The sequence below is a fragment of the Sphaerodactylus townsendi genome, linkage group LG04 (assembly GCF_021028975.2).
Source record: "Sphaerodactylus townsendi isolate TG3544 linkage group LG04, MPM_Stown_v2.3, whole genome shotgun sequence".
Classification (NCBI taxonomy): Eukaryota; Metazoa; Chordata; class Lepidosauria; order Squamata; family Sphaerodactylidae; genus Sphaerodactylus; species Sphaerodactylus townsendi.
Genome location: NC_059428.1, coordinates 2,209,023 through 2,232,007, shown reverse-complemented (window position 1 = coordinate 2,232,007; position 22,985 = coordinate 2,209,023). Strand labels below are relative to the sequence as shown.

General features: G+C 49.9%; 1 protein-coding gene across 1 annotated transcript in view; it reads right to left on the bottom strand.

The window, feature by feature from the left end:
* The window catches only part of CHRDL2 (chordin like 2), a 52,869-nt gene extending 38,141 nt beyond the window's left edge, over positions 1-14,728 (bottom strand). The window contains exon 1 of the mRNA XM_048494755.1: positions 14,440-14,728. Coding sequence (XP_048350712.1) covers positions 14,440-14,521 — 82 coding nt within the window. The 5' untranslated portion in view covers positions 14,522-14,728. The remainder of the gene's footprint in view (positions 1-14,439) is intronic.
* Positions 14,729-22,985: the final 8,257 nt, after the last annotated feature.

Sequence of the window (22,985 nt, the reverse complement as noted above, 5' to 3'; positions counted from 1 at the left end):
CTTCCTGTTAAAATTGTCCATGTGCTTATGGATTTCAATTGCTTCTCTGTGTGATTCCGGCCGTGAAAGCCTTCGACAATACATCCAGCCTCTCTTTAAAAAAACTCCAAAGAAGGAGGCGCCGCCACCCTCCGAGGTAGTGCATTCCACTGTCGAACAGCCCTGACTGTCAGGACGTTTTTCCTGATGTTCAGATGGGATCTCTTTTCCTTCCCCTTGAACGCACGGCTCCTGGTCCTAGACTCTGCAGCAGCCAAAAACAAGCTTGCTCCCTCACCAACATGACATCCCTTCAAAATTCATCAGGGTGCCATGAGTTGGATGCAACTTAACGGTGCTTCACACACATTAGAGCTCGGTGCGTTTGACCACGTTGTGCTGGATTCCATAAAGAATGGGGTCACAAACGTCTGTTTTTGTGCAGCCACGCTTGCTGGATCCCGTGAACGTGGTTCTGTGCGGATCTCCGGCACCTCCAGTTATAGCAATCAGGCAATAGGTGATGCGAAAGGCAGGTGAGACTCTAGAAAACCACTGGCAGTCTGAGCAGAGAGCAAATGTCTTGATAGGTCCAAGGTCTGATTCAATATTTATTTATTAAATTTATATCCCGCCCTTCCTCCTAGGAAGTAGCCGCATGCGAACCTGAGTCTTGGGCAGATTTATGGAGGAGAAGTCGATCTATGGCTACCAATCTTGATCCTCCTTGATCTCAGATTGCAAATGCCTTAGCAGACCAGGTGCTCGGGAGCAGCAGCAGCAGCAGCAGGCCATTGCTTTCACCTCCTGTAGGTGAGCTCCCAAAGGCACCTGGTGGGCCACTGCGAGTAGCAGAGAGCTGGACTAGATGGACTCTGGTCTGATCCAGCAGGCTCGTTCTTATGTTCTTATGTTCTTATGTCCCCTAGTTTGACACTCCTTGCAGTGTTTTCTAGATAGCGGGCGGGACCAGCAAGACTTCTGATTGGCCGTTGGAGATTTGATTGGCCGACAACGTTTCTTTGACTATAGTTTATGGAAGGACCATCAAGCACGTAACATGCACATGGGTCTTCATTGTGCGACTGAGGTCGAATCCCCATTGGAAAATTCTATGCAGATCAAAACCGGTTCGTAGTGAAACCGCACCTCTCTATCGGAGAGTTTCAACCTCCCCATGACAGCATGCACACAGCAGACACACGGAGTCCTTTCCCGGGTTCCAGAAATGTAGCAATCCCCACTACCAGGGCGATCTCCGCCATTGCCCCCCCGCCTCCTGGGATTGGCTGGAAGGCCTTTGTCGGGGCAGGACCTTTCTCCCTGCGAAAACGGGCCTTGTCGGGGCGGGACCGCAAAAAAAAGTCAACGTTTTTCAGTTTAACGTTCACTGGGACGAACGTTTGTGCGTTTTAATGGGCGAACAGTCATTTTTTTTAAACGCCTCAAGCTCAAAACATTTTCTCGGGAACGGGTGCGGATCGGGCTTCCAGGAACATCAGGCCAAGCGCTGCATCGCTCGGGCGCCGGCAGAGCGCTTCTGGATTGGTTGCCCGGACTTTTAAGGCCATCAGCCTCCACACAGCGGGAAATGAAACCCTGTCCCTCCCCTCGGATCTGTCTCTGAACTGTGTCAATGAGTTTTGTCTCACTTGCAAGCCGGGAAGCAGGATAAGGAGGAGAACGAGAGCCAATAACGGGAAGCATCCATGTCTGTCGCGCAAGCAATGGGAAGGTCGTACCTGAAACCTGGTTACTTTGTGTCCTGAAACCTGGCTAAGAAGGTAGTGGGGAATTCGACCTGAAGGTAAACTGAGGCAGCACCCGGGGTGGCTTGGGTCTGCCTCCTGTGGCTGCCAGGGTGTGGCCGTGCCCACCACATTATGTCAGAATGCCAGAGGTGCCCCCAGAATGCCAGAGGTACCTTCAGAAAAGGTTGGGGGGCCCCTGCTCTGTGGCATCGGAGGCTTCTGATCGGATGAGAAAAATGGTTCTTGGTTGCTTTAAATGTTCTGTGTTTCCAAGGCGCAGCTGAGTAATAAGCAAATATATTGAGGCCTGATGGCACAGGGTTTCCCTGGACTTCTGGGAGTTCCAAAGTTCGTTTCAAAGAAGAAGAAGAAGAAGAAGAAGAAGAAGAAGAAGAAGAAGAAGAAGAAGAAGAAGAAGAAGAAGAAGAAGAAGAAGAAGAAGAAGAAGAAGAAGAAGAAGAAGAAGAAGAAGAAGAAGAAGAAGAGGGGGAGGGGCAGGGGCAGGGGCAGGGGCAGGGGCAGGGGCAGGGGCAGGGGCAGGGGCAGGGGCAGGGGCAGGGGAGGGGGAGGGGGAGGGGGAGGGGGAGAGGAAGAAGAGGAAGAAGAGGAAGAAGGAGGGGGAGAGGGACAAGAGGAAGAAGAAGAAGAAGAAGAAGAAGAAGAAGAAGAAGAAGAAGAAGAAGAAGAAGAAGAAGAAGAAGAAGAAGAAGAAGAAGAAGAAGAAGAAGAAGAAGAAGAAGAGGGGCAGGGGGAGGGGGAGGGGGAGGGGCAAGGGAGGGGCAGGGGGAGGGGGAGGGGGAGGGAGGGGAGGGGGAGAGGAAGAAGAGGAAGAAGAGGAAGAAGAGAAAGAAGGAGGGGGAGAGGGACAAGAGGAAGAAGAAGAAGAAGAAGAAGAAGAAGAAGAAGAAGAAGAAGAAGAAGAAGAAGAAGAAGAAGAAGAAGAAGAAGAAGAAGAAGAAGAAGAAGAAGAAGAAGAAGAAGAAGAAGAAGAAGAGGGGCAGGGGCAGGGGCAGGGGAGGGGGAGGGGGAGGGGGAGAGGAAGAAGAGGAAGAAGAGGAAGAAGGAGGGGGAGAGGGACAAGAGGAAGAAGAAGAAGAAGAAGAAGAAGAAGAAGAAGAAGAAGAAGAGGGGGAGGGGGGAGGGGGAGGGGCAAGGGAGGGGCAGGGGGAGGGGGAGGGGAAGGGAGGGGAGGGGAGGGGGAGAGGAAGAAGAGGAAGAAGGAGGGGGAGAGGGACAAGAGGAAGAAGAAGAAGAAGAGGAGGAGGAGGAGGAGGAGGAGGAGGAGGAGGAGGAGTTTGGATTTATATCCCCCCTTTCTCTCCTGCAGGAGACTCAAAGGGGCTGACAATCTCCTTGCCCTTCCCCCCTCACAACAAACACCCTGTGAGGTGGTTGGGGCTGAGAGAGCTCCGAGAAGCTGTGACTAGCCCAAGGTCACCCAGCTGGTGTGTGGGAGTGTACAGGCTAATCTGAATTCCCCAGATAAGCCTCCACAGCTCAGGCGGCAGAGCTGGGAATCAAACCCGGTTCCTCCAGATTAGATACATGAGCTCTTAACCTCCTACGCCACTGCTGCGGTGTCCCACAAACTTTGATACTTCCCTCTAGCTCCAAAATCATTAAGCCTGTGCGTCTGCCTGAAGAATACACACGCCCAGCATGTATTTAACCCATTAATCATGTATGTGCACTTACAAGAACTCAGGCGCAGTGGCGTAGCTACCAGGGGACAGGGGGAAATTAGGGAGTGCTCTCATCTTCATCTTAGGAGCAATATGCAGGCTGGAGATAGCAGCTTCTGTTGACGCTTCAGGCTGAGTTCAGGTAACTACCCTTCCCAGGAGACCCTGGGGCTCACAAGGTCTCCTGGGAAGTGTAGTTCCCACCTGGCCATTTTCAGCCTGAAGGGAACAGGCTGCTTCTCCAGCCTGCACTGTTTCATTAAGGTAAGTGTGGGGGGGGCGCCACAGGGAGGGCAGGGGCAATTTCCCCCTGTCCCCTGATCGCTACGCCACTGCACCTGAGTTCTTGTAAGTGCACATATATGATGAATGGGGTAAATACATGCTGGATGTGTGTATTCTTCAGGCAGATGCACAGGCTTAAGGATTTTGGAGCTAGAGGGAAGTATCAAAGTTTGTGGGACACCCAAAATCTTGCTGGTTTCTAAGGTGCTACCAGCTTTGAATTCTGCTGCCCCAAAGTCCAAGAAGACAGTTTTTCCATTTAGAGAGGAGAAAGGTTTTGGATTTATACCCCGCTTTTCTCTCACGTGAGGAGTACAAAAATGCATCACCAAGACCTTCCCTTCCTCTCCCCACCACAGACATCTTGCGAGGTAGGTGGGGTTGAGAGAGTTCCGAGAGAACTGTGACCGGCCCAAGGTCACCCAGCAGGCTTCATGTGGAGGAGCAGGGAAACAAATCCAATTCATCAGATCAGCGTCAGACACTCAGGTGGAGGGCTGGGGAATCAAACCCGGCTCTCCAGATTAGAGTCTGCTGCTCTTCACCACTACGCCAGGCTGTGGTTCATCTTCGTGAACTTCAGTGGTTTCTCCTATCCCCTCCAGACTCCTACTTACCATAGGAATTTACACTTCAGATCTGAAGAGGAAGGCATGGCTCTGGAGCAGCAGTGGCGCAGGAGGTTGAGAGCTGGTGTATCTAATCTGGAGGAACCGGGTTTGATTCCCAGCTCTGCCGCCTGAGTTGTGGAGGCTTATCTGGGGAATTCAGATTAGCCTGCGCACTCCCACACACGCCAGCTGGGTGACCTTGGGCTAGTCACAGCTTCTCGGAGCTCTCTCAGCCCCACCCACCTCACAGGGTGTTTGTTGTGAGGGGGGAAGGGCAAGGAGATTGTCAGCCCCTTTGAGTCACCTACAGGAGAGAAAGGGGGGATATAAATCCAAACTCTTCTCCTTCTTCTTTTGGTTTCTGCTTTGCATGCAGTTGGTATCCCCAGGTTCAATCTCCAGCATTTCCAGTTAAAAGGACCAGGCAGGAAGTGATGCGAAAGGCCTCGTCCTGAAACCCTGGAGAGCGGCTGCCAGTCAGAGTAGACAATACTAACAGTGACAGATTAAGGGCTTGACTCAGCAGAAGGCTGTGTTCAAACGGGGCTTCCACACGTCTCGCCACACAGACCTTCTCCAAGAAACGTTGAGAACGGTCAAAGATCTGGAGTCCATGCCGTATGAGGAGAGACTTGGGGAGCTGGGGAGGTTTCATTTGGTGAAGAAAAAGTTAAAGGCAGAGGTGGGATCCAGCAGGTTCTCACAGGTTCCCGAGAGCAGGTTACTAATTATTTGTGTGTGCCAAGAGGGGGTTACTAATGGGTGATTCTGCCACGTGATTTTTGCCTTAGTGACACCCCTCTTCTCAGCACGCAGAACTTGAAGCAGTCTAGCAGGAGGTGCACTGGCGTGCGTGGCAGCCTGCGCCAGCGTGCATTCGTTTCCCGCCCAAGGATCTGCATGCAGAATGGGCTGCAAGGCCCTTGCCAGCAGCCCTGCCCAGGGAATGCCCTACTCTCTCGGAATGCCCTCGCCGGGCCACGCCTGTGGTCGCAGGCTCCCCTCGCCCAGCCCCATTGGCGCTACGCCACAGTTTGAATCCCACCACCATGGGAACCTGTTACTAAAATTTTTGGATCCCACCACTGGTTAAAGGGTGGACTTGATAGCCCTGTTTAGATATTGGAAGGGATGTCATGTTGGTGAGGGAGCAAGCTTGTTTTCTGCTGCTCCAGAGACCAGGACCAGGAGTCATGGGTTCAAGGTGCAGGAGAAGAGATTCCACCTAAACATCAGGAAGAACTTCCTGACAGTCAGGGCTGTTCGACATTGGAATGCACCACCTCAGAGGGTGGTGGAGTCTCCTTCTTTGGAAGTTTTTAAAGATAGGCTGGATGGCCATCTGTCAGGAGTGCTTTGATTGTGTCTTCTGTATTGCAGGGGGTTGGACTAGATCCGTGGTGGCGAACCTTTGGCACTCCAGATGTCATGGACTACAATTCCCATCAGCCCCTGCCAGAATGGCTAATTGGCCATGCTGGCAGGGGCTGATGGGAATTGTAGTCCATAACATCTGGAGTGCCAAAGGCTTGCCACCACTGGACTAGATGGCTGTTGTCATCTCTTCCAACTCGATGACTCTGTGATTCTAAAACCAGGTTCAATGTGTCATGTAGATCTCAGTCGCCCCTCACCTCTCAAAGCTTCACCAGCTACCTGTCAGAAAGTCCCAGATTCTTCAAGCGTGGCTCTATCAGGCAGAGGAAACTGCATGCCAACCAAACAAGTTGACACAAAAAACTTGAGCCTTTGCATGTGATCCGGCACCTGGCACGGCTTGTGTTACCTGGCCGCTCGACGCGAACGGGAGAAGTGCCAAATCCGAACGCGATATTGTCTGCCAATAAGTAATTAGGGCAGGAAGACGGGAGGATTGTCTCTGTTGCAATCAAGGCTGGATTGGTAATAAGATAGAATGCTGGGGCTCAGCTGAGGTTCCCCCGGGCCTTTTCTGAATGATTTGGTCCACCCAACCAAGGTCCACTGGTTTCTTCATGCTGGGCCCCCAGCTACCAGGAGAGCCATTGTAGGTAGGTACAGGTAGGTCAAACTGTTCTCCTAGGATGTTACCATTGTTAGTTCCCATCATCCCCATGCCAGCATGATGCGCAGGGGATGATGGGAATTGTAGTCCATAACATCTGGAGGGCCACGAGTTTGACACCTATGGTGTAGTGATTAAAAGTGGCAGACTCTTATCTGATGAACTGGATTTGTTTCCCCACTCCTCCACATGAAGTCTGCTGGGTGCCCTTGGGCTAGTCACAGTCTTCTCAGAACTCTCTCAGCTCCACCGACTCACAAGCTGTCTGTTGTGGGGAGAGGAAGGGAAGGCGATTTGTAAGCCGCTTTGAGCTGCCTCATGGCTGAGAAGAGCAGAATATAAATCCAACTCTTCTTCTTCTTCTTCAGTTCCAAACTGAATTCTTGAAGTGCTGGGATTTGGCTCAAATGAGGCTGGGGGTGGCACACTCCCTTGAGACTCTGCCCCCCTTCCCTTTTATCAGGTTTGTCAACTTCCAGGGGTGGCCCGGAGATCTCTCAATATTACAACTGATCTCAAGACTTTACCAAAGTGACCAAAAAAAGAGGATAGAAAATGCTTTAGAGGAGGAGGAGGAGGAGGAGAAGGAGGAGGAGGAGGAGAAGGAGAAGGAGAAGAGAAAGAGTAGGAGAGGAGAAGGAGAAGGAAAAGAGAAAGAGGAGAGGAGGAGGAGGAGAAGGGAAAGAGAAAGAGAAAGAGAAAGAGAAGGAGAGGAGGAGGAGGAGAAGGAGGAGAAGGAGAAGAGGAAGAGGAGAAGGAGAAGGAGAAGAGAAAGAGAAAGAGGAGAAGGAGAAGGGAAAAAGAAAGAGGAGAGGAGGAGGAGGAGAAGGGAAAGAGAAAGAGAAAGAGAAGGAGAGGAGGAGGAGGAGGAGGAGGAGGAGAAGGAGGAGAAGGAGAAGAGAAAGAGAAGGAGAGGAGGAAGAGGAAGAGGAGGAGGAGGAGAAGGAAAAGAGAAAGAGAAGGAGAGGAGGAGGAGGAGGAGGAGGAGGAGGAGGAGGAAAAGAGGAGGAGAGGAGGAGGAGGAGGAGAAGGAGAAGGAGAAGAGAAAGAGAAAGAGGAGAGGAGGAGGAGAAGGAGAAGGAGAAGGAAAAGAGAAGGAGAGGAGGAGGAGGAGGAGAAGGAGAAGGAAAAGAGAAAGAGAAGGAGAGGAGAAGGAGAAGGAGAAGGAGAAGGAAAAGGAAAAGGAAAAGGAAAAGAGAAAGAGAAAGAGAAAGAGAAGGAGAGGAGGAGGAGGAGAAGGAAAAGAGGAGGAGAGGAGTAGTAGTAGTAGTTTGGATTTATACCCCACCTTTCTCTCCTGTAAGGAGACTCAAGGTGGCTTACAAGCTCCTTTCCCTTCCTCTCCCCACAACAGACACCTTGTGAGGCAGGTGGGGCTGAGAGAGTCCTGAGAGAACTGTGACTAGCCCAAGGTCACCCAGATGGCACGTATTGGAGTGCATGAGCTAATCTGGTCCCTCCACAGCTCAAGTGGCAGAGCGGGGAATCAAACCCGGTTCTCCAGATTAGAGTGCACCTGTTCTTAACCACGACGCCACGCTTGGCTCAATCCTTATAAAAGGAAGGTGACTGTGCACTATGTATGAGTGTCTGAAGATCTCTAGGAATTGCAACTAATCTCCAGAGCCCCTCTACCCAGGTCAACAAAATGAGGACTCGGGTTTTTGGGTGCCGCCGAATCGCAGCTGACTTACGACGACCCTGTAAGGTTTTTCAAGGTGAGACATTCAGAGGTGGTTTGTCATTGTGTGTCAATCCTGGACCGCCTCGGTTGTCTCCAACCCAAGCACTAGCCGGGGGCGATCCTGTTTAGCTTCTCAAATCTGAGGAGACCAGGTTGGCTTGGGCCACGCAAGTCAAGGTGAGGGACGTTCAAAGGCGCTTTGCCGTTGTTGGTTTCTGCCTAGATTTCCCTGGCCGTTGCCCACCCAAGTACTAACCAGGGACAACTCTGCATCATTTCTGGGCGTCGTGATTACAGAGGACTTGACCTGGGGCGTACAGACTGCCACGGTGGTTCAGAAGGCCCAGCAAAGACTGTACTATCTGAGACTGTTAAGGAAACAACAACTGAATGGAAAACTCCTGGTGTCCTTTTACCGCTGTGCTATAGAGAGTGTCTTAACCTACTGCATCTGTGTATGGTTCTCCAGTTGCACAGTGGCAGATAGGAAGGCGCTCCAAAGGGTGGTCACTCCTGCCCAGAGGATTATCGGCTGCCCTCTCCCCTCCTTGGAAGAACTCTATAATTCCCGAAGCCTGAAGAAAGCCCAAAATATTCTGAGAGACCCGTCTCATCCAGCACACTCTCTTTTTGAACTGTGACCATCCGGCAGACGATACAGGTCTATCAAAACTAGGACAAAGAGGCTTAGAGACAGCTTCTACTCTAGAGCTGTGGCTACGCTGAACTCCGCGGCTTCGTGTTGATGTGTTTGGGGCTGTGTAGGGATGGGTGGAGGAAGGGGAAAGAGAGGATGGGGTATGAGTCTGACATTGTGTGCATCGAGGAATGCTGCTGTAAATTTTCGTTGTGCGTGCACAATGACAATAAAAATGCTTATGCTTATGCTGAGAACTGACAAGATGGGTCTAGCCTGGGCCATCCAGGGCAGGGTACCCAAAGCATGCAGGTGTTTTATTCAGAGCATCCCCTCTTTTTCAGAGTTCCTGCCCACAGGCCAGATTTCTGAGATGCTCCAGAGGAAGGCCGGGGGCCACCTCTGTTTCTACAAGCGCACCTGACAATCAGAGCTAATATCTGCTGGTGCTGCCTGGACTGGCAAAGGACAAGCTGATACCACCTGGTTGAGGGCAGTGGCGTATCTGCCAGAGGGACATGGGGGGTCAATTGACCCTGAGCGCCCCCATTGGATCACGTGGGGGCGGCCAGCAGGCCCGCGGCAGGCTCATAAGGACATAAGAACAAGCCAGCTGGATCAGACCAGAGTCCATCTAGTCCAGCTCTCTGCTACTCGCAGTGGCCCACCAGGTGCCTTTGGGAGCTCACCTGCAGGAGGTGAAAGTAATGGCCTTCTGCTGCTGCTGCTGCTCCCGATCACCTGATCTGCTAAGGGATTTGCAATCTCAGATCAAAGAGGATCAAGATTGGTTCCAGAGATTGAACTAAAGACTGACTGACTCACTTCTCAGCAGCCCCACCTCTCAGCAGCCCAGGACAAAGAGGAACTCTGTTAACCCCTGTTAAGCCCCACCTCTCAGCAGCCTCAGCAGCCTCAGCTATCAGCAGCCTTATAAGGAGAAAAAGAGAGAACCCCTGCTAACCACTGTTAAAATACACTGTTTTAAAAGATGTTGCTTTGAGAAAAGCCCTCCAAAATGAACACCAGAGCTCACTCTGCTCTTCCTGGCCCAGTCTTCTTCTCCACTGCTTCTCCTCTCTGCTGGTTCCAGAGACTGAACTAAAGACTGACTCACCTCAGGAGCCCCACCTCTGAGCAGCCCAGGACAAAGAGGAACCTCTGTTAAGCCCTGTTAAGCCCCACCTCCCAGCAGCCTCAGCTCTCAGCAGCCTTACAAGGAGAAAAAGAGATAACCCCTGCTAACCCCTGTTAAAATACACTGTTTTAAAAGATGTGGCTTTGAGAAAAGCCCTCCAAAATTAACACCAGAGCTCACTCTGCTCTTCCTGGCCCAGTCTTCTTCTTCTCCACTGCTTCTCCTCTCTGCTGGTTCCAGAGACTGAACTAAAGACTGACTGACTCACCTCTCCTGGCTTGACTGTTCCTTTAGGCCCTTCCAGGCACCCGCACGTGATCCAATGGGGGCGCTCAGGGTCAATTGACCCTCCATGTCCTGCCAGGCACCCCTTGGCCTGGTCCCGCCACTGGCTAAGCTAAGTGGGACAGGGGGTGGGGGCAGTGGGGGGGGCACCCAAAGTAGGTGTTTCCCCAGGTGCCATTGCCCCCCCCCCCCCGGTACGCCTCTGGTTGAGGGCTACTGTGGCCTAGAACTTGAAAGCTGATGATCGCAGGATTGCATAAGCCAGAAAGCCCTGAACACAGAGAGACACAGGTAGTTAGGCAATACCACCTGTGTCATCGCTCTGTCAGAGTGTGTGTGTGTGGGTGCGCGTGTCCGTGTGTGTGTGTGTGTGAAGTGCCATCAAGTCACTTTCAATGTCTGGCAACCCTACGAATCAAATGTCCTCTGAAACGTCCTATTCTTAATAGCCCTTGCTCAGCTCTTGCGGACTGAGAGCCGTGCCTTCCTTTACAGAGTCGATCCATCTCACGTTGGGTCTTCCTCTCTTCCCGCCACCTTCACCACGACCCAAATCACAACAGCTCCCCAAAAGCTACACTGCGCTACGATTTCCCAGAGAAGCAAAATTGTTGGTGAGAGAATGGAACTATTTAACTCTGGCAGCGAGGAAAACTTGTTCACCTTTACCTCTATCAATCCCCTTACAACATAACAGAATGGCCTCCTATCTGTATCATCTGACCAATCCAGATCAGAGAAGAGTTTTTTCACTCGCTCGCTTCAATGTTTTCCCTTCTGCCATACTAGGTGGTGAGGGCCACTAACCTGGATAGCTTTAAAAGGGGCTTGGACAGATTTATGGAGGAGAAGTTGATTTATGGCTACCAATCTTGATCCTCCTTGATCTGAGATTGCAAATGCCTTAACAGACCAGGTGATCGGGAGCAACAGCCGCAGAAGGCCATTGCGTTCACATCCTACATGTGAGCTCCCAAAGGCACCTGGTGGGCCACTGCGAGTAGCAGAGAGCTGGACTAGATGGACTTTGGTCTGATCCAGCTGGCTTGTTCTTATGTTCTTATGTTCTTATGTTCTTATACTACGAGGTAGATATAACAATCTAGAAATGCGCAAAAGGGTGTGTTCGTGTGATGCAAATCAATTAGAAACATTAACTCACCAATTATTCCGTTGTCCTAAATCGGCAAGTGTTAGAGTCAAATACTCTAGGTTGCTTTCTATGATACCTAGCGAGCTGGATGAACCAAGCAGACTATCGTTCTTATTAAATAATTCTGATGCTACGTTCTGTAAAATGGCTTGCAAACTTTCTGCTGGAAATATCCCATAAGCAACAGTATGTGTGAATCAACTTCATTTGTTATTTGTGGCAAGCTTGTATTTTGATGCAATTTTGATGCGATTTTATACTGTTTATGCCAAATAAAGGCTGAATGAATGAATGAATGAATGAATGAATGAATGAATGAATGAATGAATGAATGAATGAATGAATGAATGAATGAATGAATGAATGAATATGCAAGCCGGGGGGGTGGGGGTGTTTAAAGAAGGGAGGGAACATAGTAAACAACAGGAAGCCACCATGCAAGCAAGAATTCACCTCGGAAAACCTTTTCTGACCAGTTACTTTCATTGAAAGTGAACATTGTGAATATTACAGCATTTCACCTTTGAGACCGCACACGTAAACACATTGCTGAGGAGCAAGCCCAGAGGCGTATCTCGGGGAAATGTAGCCCGATGCAAAATCCGAGTTATCTGCCCCGCCCTGCCCCGCCCCACCCCACCCCACCCTCCATATGGGTGGCCACCCTCCCCCACCACAACCAAACTTTTTTTGCACCCAGTCTTGAAGTCATTGTATGGACCCGGGGGGAAGGAAGAGGAGTGTGGGGGCAAAACCTCCCCCCCCCACGTAAATGGCCACAGCTTGGGGACATTGGACCACATATGTTCCCCTAGGTCCATAGTGGCGAACCTTTGGCACTCCAGATGTTATGGACTACAATTCCCATCAGCCCCAGCCAGCATGGCCAATTGGCCATGCTGGCAGGGGCTGATGGGAATTGTAGTCCATAACATCTGGAGTGCCAAAGGTTTGCCATCACTGCCCTAGGTCCATGGTGGCGAACTTTTGGCACCTTTGGAACCAATTGGCCATGCTGGCAGGGGCTGATGGGAATTGTAGTCCATAACATCTGGAGTGCCAAAGGTTTGCCATCACTGCCCTAGGTCCATGGTGGCGAACTTTTGGCACCTTTGGAACCAATTGGCCATGCTGGCAGGGGCTGATGGGAATTGTAGTCCATAACATCTGGAGTGCCAAAGGTTTGCCACCACTGCCCTAGGTCCATGGTGGCGAACTTTTGGCACCTTTGGAACCAATTGGCCATGCTGGCAGGGGCTGATGGGAATTGTAGTCCATAACATCTGGAGTGCCAAAGGTTTGCCACCACTGCCCTAGGTCCATGGTGGCGAACCTTTGGCACCTTTGGAACCAATTGACCATGCTGGCAGGGGCTGATGGGAATTGTAGTCCATAACATCTGGAGTGCCAAAGGTTCACCACCACTGCGGCCTAGGTGGTACCCCCCTCCCGTTGAAGGGAAGAGATGGTATTTCCCTCTATCCCAAAACAGAGGTGAGCTAAAGCCGTAATTCCAATTCCCTTCCCTCAAATCCACAGTTACAAATGGTATTAAGTTTGTTATAGGTCCATCATAATGGTGAGTCACAGACTGAAATGCATCTTGCTCATTTGGAGGAGTAGGAGTAGTTTGGATTTATGCCCCGCCTTTCTCTCCTTTAAGGAGTCTTACAAACTCCTTCCCTTCCCCTCCCCACTGCCAACACCTTGTGATGCAAGTGGGGCTGAGAGAGTTCAGAGAGAACTGGGACTAGCCCAAGGACAAACAGCAGGCTTCATGTGTACGAACAAGGAAACAAATCCAGTTCTCCAGATCAGAGTCTGCCACTCGTGAGTAAGAGTGGGGAATCCAACCGGGTTCTCCAGATTAGAATCCACCACTCCTAATCACTACACTACACTTTTAGAGCACAACCCAGAAGGCCTTCTGTGGTATCCCTAGTGAAATGAATGGAAGAGTACTCATTACCATGAGTTTGGGAGCATACAGACGAGGTATGCAGAAGAAACTTGGGAGCGCTCTTTGCCATCTCACCCATACAACACAAAACCACTAGATCAGTGACGGCGAACCTTTTCGAAACCGCCCAAACTGCAACCCAAAACCCACTTATTTATCGCAAAGTGCCAACCCGGCAATTTAACCTGAATGCTGAGGTTTTCGTTTAGAAAAAAACGGTTGGCTCTGAGGCATGCCTTACTCGGGAGTAAGCTTGGTGGTAGTTGTTGGCTTTGCTTTGAAGCAACCATGGAACTCTTCGAACGGGTGAATCGCGACCCGAGGAGGGTTTACTCAGAAGCAAGCCCCATTGCCAGCAACCGAGCTTACTCCCAGGTAAAGGATCTGCATGTGAGCTCCCAAAGGCACCTGGTGGGCCACTGCAAGTAGCAGAGAGCTGGACTAGATGGACTCTGGTCTGATCCAGCTGGCTTGTTCTTATGTTCTTATGTTCTTATGATCGCGCTTTAGTTCTTGGCATGAAAATCAGTGGGGTTTAACAGCACTTAACAGGGTTACCTACACTGCAGTGGCGTAGGAGGTTAAGAGCTCGTGTATCTAATCTGGAGGAACCAGGTTTGATTCTCCGCTCTGCCGCCTGAGCTGTGGAGGCTTATCTGGGGAATTCAGATTAGCCTGTACACTCCCACACACGCCAGCTGGGTGACCTTGGGCTAGTCACAGTTCTTTGGAGCTCTCTCAGCCCCACCTACCTCACAGAGTGTTTGTTGTGAGGGGGGAAGGGCAAGGAGATTGTAAGCCCCTTTGAGTCTCCTGCAGGAGAGAAAGAGGGGATATAAATCTGAAAACTCTTCTTCTCTTCTTCTTCTCTTCTTCCCCAAAACTAGGTCTTAGCTTTAATGCTAATAATCTAGCCCAGCAGCCCAGGCCAGCCTAGATGTGTGTGTGGGGGAGTGATTTTTCCACCCCCCATGTGATGAACTCTGTTTGCGCGTGCCCACAGAGAGGGCTCTGAGTGCCACCTCTGGCACCCGTGCCATAGGTTCGCCTTCACTCCACTAGATCGTGTCTTCTGTGTTTCCATTTTTGTTCGGTGCAGTCGCACGATGCCGCTTGCAACACAAGGTGGGCATCCAACTTTCTCCACTTCCCTCCCACCGATGGGTTGCCTCCTTTCTCCATCACCCCCCCACCCACCCCCCTTTTGGTCCTCCTGTTCTGGTTACTCACCGGGAATCGCATCTGTTTTTGAAGTCAAAGAAAGAAGCAGGAATCCCAGGCCAAAAACAATGTCTCCGGCTTCTGCAATCATTCTTCCGCTCAAGGTGGGACCACAGAGAGGGCCAGAGAGGCGGGCAAAGGAATCCAGGCACTTGCTCTCCGAAGAATTCCCAAAGGGCAGAGAAAGCACCAAGCGATGGTGGCAGGGGGCCAGTAGAGGCACGAGAGAGGAGAGCCCAACCGACGCTCTCCAGCTGCTGAAGCCAAAGCGAAGTTGCCTCCGATGCCAACGCTCTTCCAAGACGCCTCCTTTTGGGAAAGCAGGGAACTTTGCTGCGATATTTGAACACACCAGCCTTTTAAAATCCCCCCCCCCCCCCGGACTTTTTTTTTAAATCAAAGAAGCAGGAGGGGCCAAAGACTGGAACACTTTAACCCCTCCTTCCTTAGGAATTCTCTCTCCCCCCTTTTTCTCTTTTCCTTCTTTTTCCCTGCACTTGCTTTTCCCTCTTTTCTTATCCTTATTTTTTCTACTTACCTTCCTGCCAGCCTTCCTTCCTTTCTTAACTCTTCTTTTTATCACTTCCTTCCTTTTTCCTTCTTCCTGTCTCTCTTCCCTCTTTTCTTCCTTCCTCATCTTTTCCCCCTTCCCTCTTTTCTCTCTTTCTTTCTCTTTAATCTTTTCCTTTCCTTCTTTTCTTCCACATCCTTCCATTATCTCTGCTTTGTCCCTCCTTTTTTTCTTCTTTCTCTGCCTTCCTTTTTCATCTCTTCTTCCACTTCCTTCCTTCCTTCCTTCCTTCCTTCCTTCCTTCCTTCCTTCCTTCCTTCCTTCCTTCCTTCCTTCCTTCCTTCCTTCCTTCCTTCCTTCCTTCCTTCCTTCCTTCCTGCCTGCCTGCCTGCCTGCCTGCCTGCCTGCCTGCCTGCCTGCCTGCCTGCCTGCCTGCCTTTTCTCTACCTTCTTTGCTTCCACTTCCTTCCTTGCTTTAAAATATATATTTGCATCCAATAAACAAAACATCAGTGTTAATTTTGATCAATTATCCACAACGTTTCACCCCCCCACAAATAGAGCAGACTGAGAGACTGGCCAAAGGCCGCGGCAGGTTCATTGTGATTTGAACCCAGTTCTCTAGCCAATGTGCCAAACTGGCCATAATAAGAACATAAGAACAAGCCAGCTGGATCAGACCAGAGTCCATCTAGTCCAGCTCTCTGCTACTCGCAGTGGCCCACCAGGTGCCTTTGGGAGCTCACATGCAGGAGGTGAAAGCAATGGCCTTCTGCGGCTGCTGCTGCTCCTGAGCACCTGGTCTGCTAAGGCATTTGCAATCTCAGATCAAGGAGGATCAAGATTGGTAGCCATACATCGACTTCTCCTCCATAAATCTGCCCAAGCCCTTTTTAAAGCTATCCAGGTTAGTGGCCATCACCACCTCCTGTGGCAGCCTATTCCAAACACCAATCACCCGTTGCGTGAAGAAGTGTTTCCTTTTATTAGTCCTAATTCTTCCCCCCAGCATTTTCAATGGATGCCCCCTGGTTCTAGTATGGTGAGAGAGAAAAATTTCTCTCTGTCCACATCTTCTACCCCATGCATAATTTTATAGACTTCTATCATATCCCCCCTCGGACATCTCCTCTCTAAACTGAAGAGTCCCAAACGTTGCAGCCTCTCCTCATAAGGAAGGTGCTCCAGTCCCTCAATCATCCTCGTTACCCTTCTCTGCACTTTTTCTATCTCTTCAATATCCTTTTTGAGATGCACAGGGAGATGCACAATGATGCACAGGAGGGCAGGAAGGGACGGGGGTCAGAGGCACAGGGCAATGGCTTTGGGGAATGGCTGGACAAAATATTGCAAGAAAGAAAAAGAAAAGCAGTCTTGGGGAGAGGATGCTTATAATGGCACCGAGATTCATTTACCCTGCCCTGCCTCAGTGCATGTGTGTGTACCTGTAAATCACCTTCTGCCCGGTCCTTTCAACTGGAGATGCGGGGGATTGAACCTGGAGCCTTCTGCATGCCAAGCGGATGCTCTTCCACTGAGCCACAGCCCTTGCCACCAAGACTGGTCCTTAATGCATGAATCAAGAGCAGGCATAACCCAGAATGAGAAGCAATTGTCATTAATGAGACTACTGAAAATTGAGACCCCAACATCATTTGCTTGCCTGTCTTCACATTTCCGGAGGAAAACAGAGTGTGTTGCGTGGGGCCGGTTCTTTCCGTTCTTTGCAATCATCACAGAATTGCAGCGAGATAATAGAGCTTCCAGAGGGATCGTTTTTAGGGTTGCCTCCGTATCACGTTGCCGTTGAAAATGACAGTGTGACGGCTCAGGTTTTGTGGCTCATTTCAAAATGATCTCTTATCGGAGGTGATTATATGTCCAACCAGAGTGGTCTGGTCTCAACGCCCTTCTTGTAGGCCAGAAGAAGCAGAAGAATGAAGGAAGAAGGAAGAAGGAAGAAGGAAGAAGGAAGAAGGAAGGAAGAAGAAGAAGAAGAAGAAGAAGAAGAAGAAGAAGAAGAAGAAGAAGAAGAAGAAGAAGAAGAAGAAGAAGAAGAAGAAGAAGAAGAAGAAGAAGAAGAAGAAGAAGAAGAAGAAGAAGAAGAAGAAGAAGAAGAAGAAGAAGAAGAAGAAGAAGAAGCGGCAGCAGCGACAGCAGCAGCATTCAGCCAGAGTGGTCTGGTCTGAATGCCCTTCTTGTAGGCCAGAAGAAGAAGGAGGAGGAGGAGGAGGAGGAGGAGAAGGAGGAGGAGGGTTTGGATTTATATCCCCCCTTTCTCTCCTGCAGCAGACTCAAAGGGGCTTACAATCTCTTTGCCCTTCCCCCCTCACAACAAACACCCTGTGAGGTGGGTGGGGCTGAGAGAGCTCCGAGAAGCTGTGACTAGCCCAAGGTCACCCAGCTGGCGTGTGTGGGAGTGCACAGGCTAATCTGAATTCCCCAGATGAGCCTCCACAGCTCAGGCGGCAGAGTTGGAAATCAAACCCGGTTCCTCCAGATTAGATACACGAGCTTTTAACGTCCTACGCCACTGCTGTTCCTGGCACTACTGCTTTCAAAGCCCATTCTTCAGTCACCTGAAGAAGTGAGCTGCGACGCACAAAAGGTCATCCCCTGCCAGAGACTGTGTTAGTTTCGAAGGTGCCACTGGACTCTTCTCTACTACTACAAACAGACTTATATAGCCACCTATTGTGATTTGTCTTACACATGCATGTTGCTGCCGGCTATAGAATTACACTCGCAGCTAGTTAGAGTGCTGTTACAGGTTTTCTTTCGCCAGACTGGAAATTATGTTCTCCTAAACAAACCTTCTTCTTCTCAATATTTCTTGATTTGCCCCAAGTTGCTCAACGCTCTTGTAACCTACCAAGCCTTGCCCAAAGCGTGGGAACTTGCTCAGTCGAAAAAATCCAAAAGAGAGAAACGTGGTAGAACAACAGAACCCCGAACTCCTTTGAAGATTGGGGAATAAAAATGTTTGGACAGGTAGCCAGGTGTGCATACTGTTGCTGACTCCAAGCTGGGGAATTCCTAGAGTTTTGCGGGGACAGCCAGAGATAGATGGAAAGCTTTGGAGAGAAGATGAGTCAGCAGTGTGATGCGGCGGCCAAGAAAGCCAATGCGATTTTGGACTGTATCAATAGGAGCGTAGTGTCGAGATTGAGGGATATAATTGTACCTCTCTGTTCTGCATCGGTTAGACCTCACCTGGAATATTGTGTACAGTTCTGGGCACCGCAATTCAAGAAGGATATTGACAAGCTGGAACGGGGTCCAGAGGAGGGCAACCAAAATGGTCAAAGGTTTGCAGTTCGTGCCCTATGAAGAGAGGCTTAGGGTGCTGGTTAGTCTGGAGAAGCGAAGGTTAAGGGGGAACATGATAGCTATGTTTAGATATTTGAAGGGATGCCATGTCGAAGAGGGAGCAAGCTTGTTTTCTGCTGCCTTAGAGACTAAGACCCGGAGTAATGGATTCAAGGGGCAGGAAAAGAGATTCCACCAAAACATTAGGAAGAACTTCCTGACCATCAGGGCTGTTAGACAGTGGAATGCACTGCCTTGGAGTGTGGTGGAGTCTCCTTCTTTGGAGGTTTTTAAAGAGAGGCTGGATGGCTATCTGTCGTTAGTGCCTTGATTGTGTGTTCCTGCATGGCAGGGGGTTGGGCTGGATGGCCCTTGGGGGTCTCTTCCAAATCTAGGACTCTGTGATTCTAAGATTGACGTGGAATATAATGCCATAGAATCCTCCTGTAAAGCAGCTATTTTCTCCACTGGAACTGACCGGTGTCATCCGAAGATCAGTTGGAGTCCAGGAGAATTCCAGGCTGCTCCTGGAAGTTGGCATCCTTTGTCTTCTGCTGCCCCTCTGCTTTCGTGCACACCATTTGCCATGCTTGGTTGTGTAACCACAGCTTGTATCAAACTCAGCCGTAAACCCAGCCGTTACTTTCGCATCTTTGTAATATTCTTTGGGTTTTCTCATTAAACAAAGGGTCTGACTGACTTCCAGAAAGAAAGAAAGAAAGAAAGAAAGAAAGAAAGAAAGAAAGAAAGAAAGAAAGAAAGAAAGAAAGAAAGAAAGAAAGAAAGAAAGAAAGAAAGAAAGAAAGAAAGAAAGAAAGAAAGAAAGAAAGAAAGAAAGAAAGAAAGAAAGAAAGAAAGAAAGAAAGAAAGAAAGAAAGGCAGGCAGGCAGGCAGGCAGGCAGGCAGGCAGGCAGGCAGGCAGGCAGGCAGGCAGGCAGGCAGGCAGGCAGGCAGGCAGGCAGGCAGGCAGGCAGGCAGGCAGGAAGGAAGGAAGGAAGGAAGGAAGGAAGGAAGGAAGGAAGGAAGGAAGGAAGGAAGGAAGGAAGGAAGGAAGGAAGGAAGGTAGGTACAGAAAGTTGTTTGGCCATCAGACACAGAACTTGGCATATAACGGCTTAATGACAAGCTATTTTTCTCCAGTGGGTTTATTTATTTGACTGGAGCAGCCTACCCCCCTAGGAGGACGCAGCTGTTGCCTGAGACAGAATAGTCCAGGTCCTGGGTTAACTCTGTAGAGAGGTCACAATAAATGATAAGTAAGGTTGCCAACCTCCAGGCAGGGCCTGGAACTCTTCCCAAACAAATAAACAAACAAACAAAAAGTATATTGTCTAAGACTTTCACGGCCAGAATCACTGGGGTGTTGTCGTTTTCTGGGCTGCATGGCCGTGTTCCAGTAGCATTTTCTCGTGGCGTTTTCGCCTGAGTCTGTGGCTGGCATCTTTGGCTGGATCCTCTGAAGATGCCAGCCACAGACGCAGGCAAAACGCCACGAGAAAATGCTTCTGGAACATGGCCGTACAACCCGGAAAACATCAGGAGAAAATGCTGCTGGAACACGGCCATACAACCTGGGAAACCCAGAACACCCAAATAAATAGTGATCTCCAGATGACTAAGATCAGCCCCCCCTAGAGGAAAAGGCTGGATAGCTTTAAAAGGGGCTTGGACAGATTTATGGAGGAGAAGTCGATCTATGGCTACCAATCTTGATCCTCCTTGATCTGAGATTGCAAATGCCTTAACAGTACAGGTCCTCGGGAGCAAAAGCCGCAGAAGGCCATTGCTTTCACCTCCTGCATGTGAGCTCCCAAAGGCACCTGGTGGGCCACTGCGAGTAGCAGAGAGCTGGACTAGATGGACTCTGGTCTGATCCAGCTGGCTTGTTCTTATGTTCTTATGTTCTTAGGCTGCTTTGGGGTGTGGACTCTAGGGCTACGTACCCTGCTGCAGTCCTTCTCCCAACTCTGCCTTCCCCAGCCCCCCCCCCCCCCAAAAAAAAACCCCCTCCAGATATTTTCTCATCCAGAGCTGGAAACTCCGTCCATATCTGGTCTCCAGCCATCTCTACCTCCTGACGACTCAAGCCGGCCTTGACGACTCAAGCCGGCCTTGTTTATCTTGGTGCAACAGAGACACCTGCTGGAGAACAAAAGTGGTTAGATGCAGGCGTCGAACAGCTTCACTGCGCGACTAAAATTAAATCCTTGGTTGTCCTCTTTGGGGAATCAGTTCCCATTAGGTGTTAAGGGGATAAGCTCAAATCTTCAGCTTTCAAGAGGGGAACCAACCAGGATGCAGCCGTGGGTGCTGGGGAGGGGCAGACTGTTAAATTGGGGGCCATGAAATTGTACCCAAGTGGTGGCACTCCAGATGTTCATGGACTACAATTCCTGTCAGCACTTGGCCATGCTGGCAGAGGGCTGATGGGAATTGTAGTCCATGGACATCTGGCACTCCAGATGTCCATGGACTACAATTCCTGTCAGCACTTGGCCATGCTGGCAGGGGCTGATGGGAATTGTAGTCCACGAACATCAGGAGTGCTGTAGGTTCGCCACCACTGGATCATTAAGAGAATGCGTAGGCCTAACCGAAGATATGATGCGTGTGGAGAAGGCAGGGAGGAAATAATCCACTTTAAGAATCATTGGTAGATTTACATTAGTAGCAGAGTTTAGCAGATATCAATAGAGACCTAGTGAGTTCCTTAATATAAAAATGTACCTGTTTAAGGGATATGGTAACATAGAGGAAAAATAAATAAACACTATACTATACTGTTACATACTGCATGGTGCTATGTGCTGGTGCAACCTCTATCTGTGGGTTCTGTGGGGCAGAACTTGGAATGAGTTTGCAACAACAAATTTTAAAAACAAAATGGTTTACTTTCTTAACATATAACATCAAACATCAACATTTAACATCACACTTCAAGGTCCTGTTCAGGTTGCATTTTCAAGTCCTTATATTTACAGTCCACTGATACTGCCAAGTCCAATTCTTCTTTGCAAGCGGGTTGGCTCCTGAAGACTCCAAGGGCTTGGTGAACAGGATTCAACATGATGAAGGTTTCCAGGAGAACTCTCACCCATTACAACCACAAAAAGAAACCCCCTGAAACAATAAACTCCAACATTTACAACATAGCAAAAATAAACAACTACCTTCCCACTAGTTCCCAACAACATTGCAGTTGCCTTAACAAGGTGTTAAGGGCTTATGCAAACCAAGGTCCGAGTCTGGTAGCCTCGTCTCCTCCAAACTACACGAGCTCTGCAGCCTTCGGCTACTTTGAGTCTCCACCCCTTTCTGGGTCAACCCATTCTGAGCATGGGGGTTACACGGGCACAAGTTCCAACTGGGCAGCCCAGCTGGGCACAGAGCACAGAAAGCAAGTTAACTTTATGATCTCCGGAGTAGGTGCTCATAAACATGTCACACATGGCTACTACAGTGGCCAATGTCTAATCAATCTGACCTCAGCATCTTGTTGACGTACAAACAGATAGCTAACACTTTCATGACTGGTTGTGACACTTGCAAATCCAAACAAGGACAGTCTGGGAGACCTAGATTCGAATCCCCGTTCTACCAAGGTGGAAGTCCAATGAGCACCAAGCCGTCCCTGCGGTGCTTACAGCAGGATTAGAAGCTCTTCCACATGAAGCCTGATCTTGGGCTAGTCACAGTTCTTAGGAGCTCTCTCAGCCCCACCCACCTCACAGGGTATTTGTTGTGGGGGCGGGGAGGAGATTGTAAACCCCTTTGAGTCTCCTGCAGGAGAGAAAGGGGGGATATAAATCCAAACTCTTCTTCTTCTTCTTCTTCTTCTTCTTCTTCTTCTTCTTCTTCTTCTTCTTCGCAAATGGAGCTACATAAAACTCTCTTCTGTTGGCTTGATATTTGGTAAAGAAATATTGGGCACCACACAGGTTCGAATTCCCACATTGCCATGGAAACCTTCTGGGGGGGGGGTCTTTGGGCCAGCTGTGTGCTCTCAGCTCAACCGACCTCACAGGGTGGTTGTGAAGATAAAAATAGAGCGGAGGAGAATGATATAAGCTAGGGGTGCCCTGCTCTGGTCCTCCAGATGTTTATAGACTGCGATTCCCATCAGCCCCTGCCAGCATGACCAATTGTCCATGCTGGCAAGGGCCGATGGGAATTGTAGTCCATGAACATCTGGCAGGCCAGAGTTGGACGCCACTAATGTAAGCCACTTTGAACCCCCACTGGGGAGAAAGGTGAGGTACATAAATTATGGATATATCTACAGCATAAATGTGAAACTCGCGACCCTCCAGATGTTATGGACTACAGTTCCCATCATCCCCTGCCAGCATGATGTTGGCAGGGGATGATGGGAACTGTAGTCCATAACATCTAGAGGGCCGCGAGTTTGACACCTGTGATTACAGAATGCATTTCAGTCTAACTCCCAATGTGGGCAATATGTCGTTTTAAATGGACTAAAGGGGGGGAAATATACACTTCTTTCTCCCCCTCAGACATATTTTCCCATAGACCTACGTTGTGCGCATGCGCCTGGGAAGGAAAAACAAACAGCGCGTGAGACGTCGGGCTGCTCATTAATATTAACAAGGGGGCTACTGGAGAAGGGGGAAAGCGAGAAGGGGCGGGGCCAGGGAGAGCGAAAGAGGCGGGGCGGCTGCGGCAGGGCGCTGGGAGGGGGCGGGCCCCTCATGAATATGCAGCGGGTGGGCGTGGC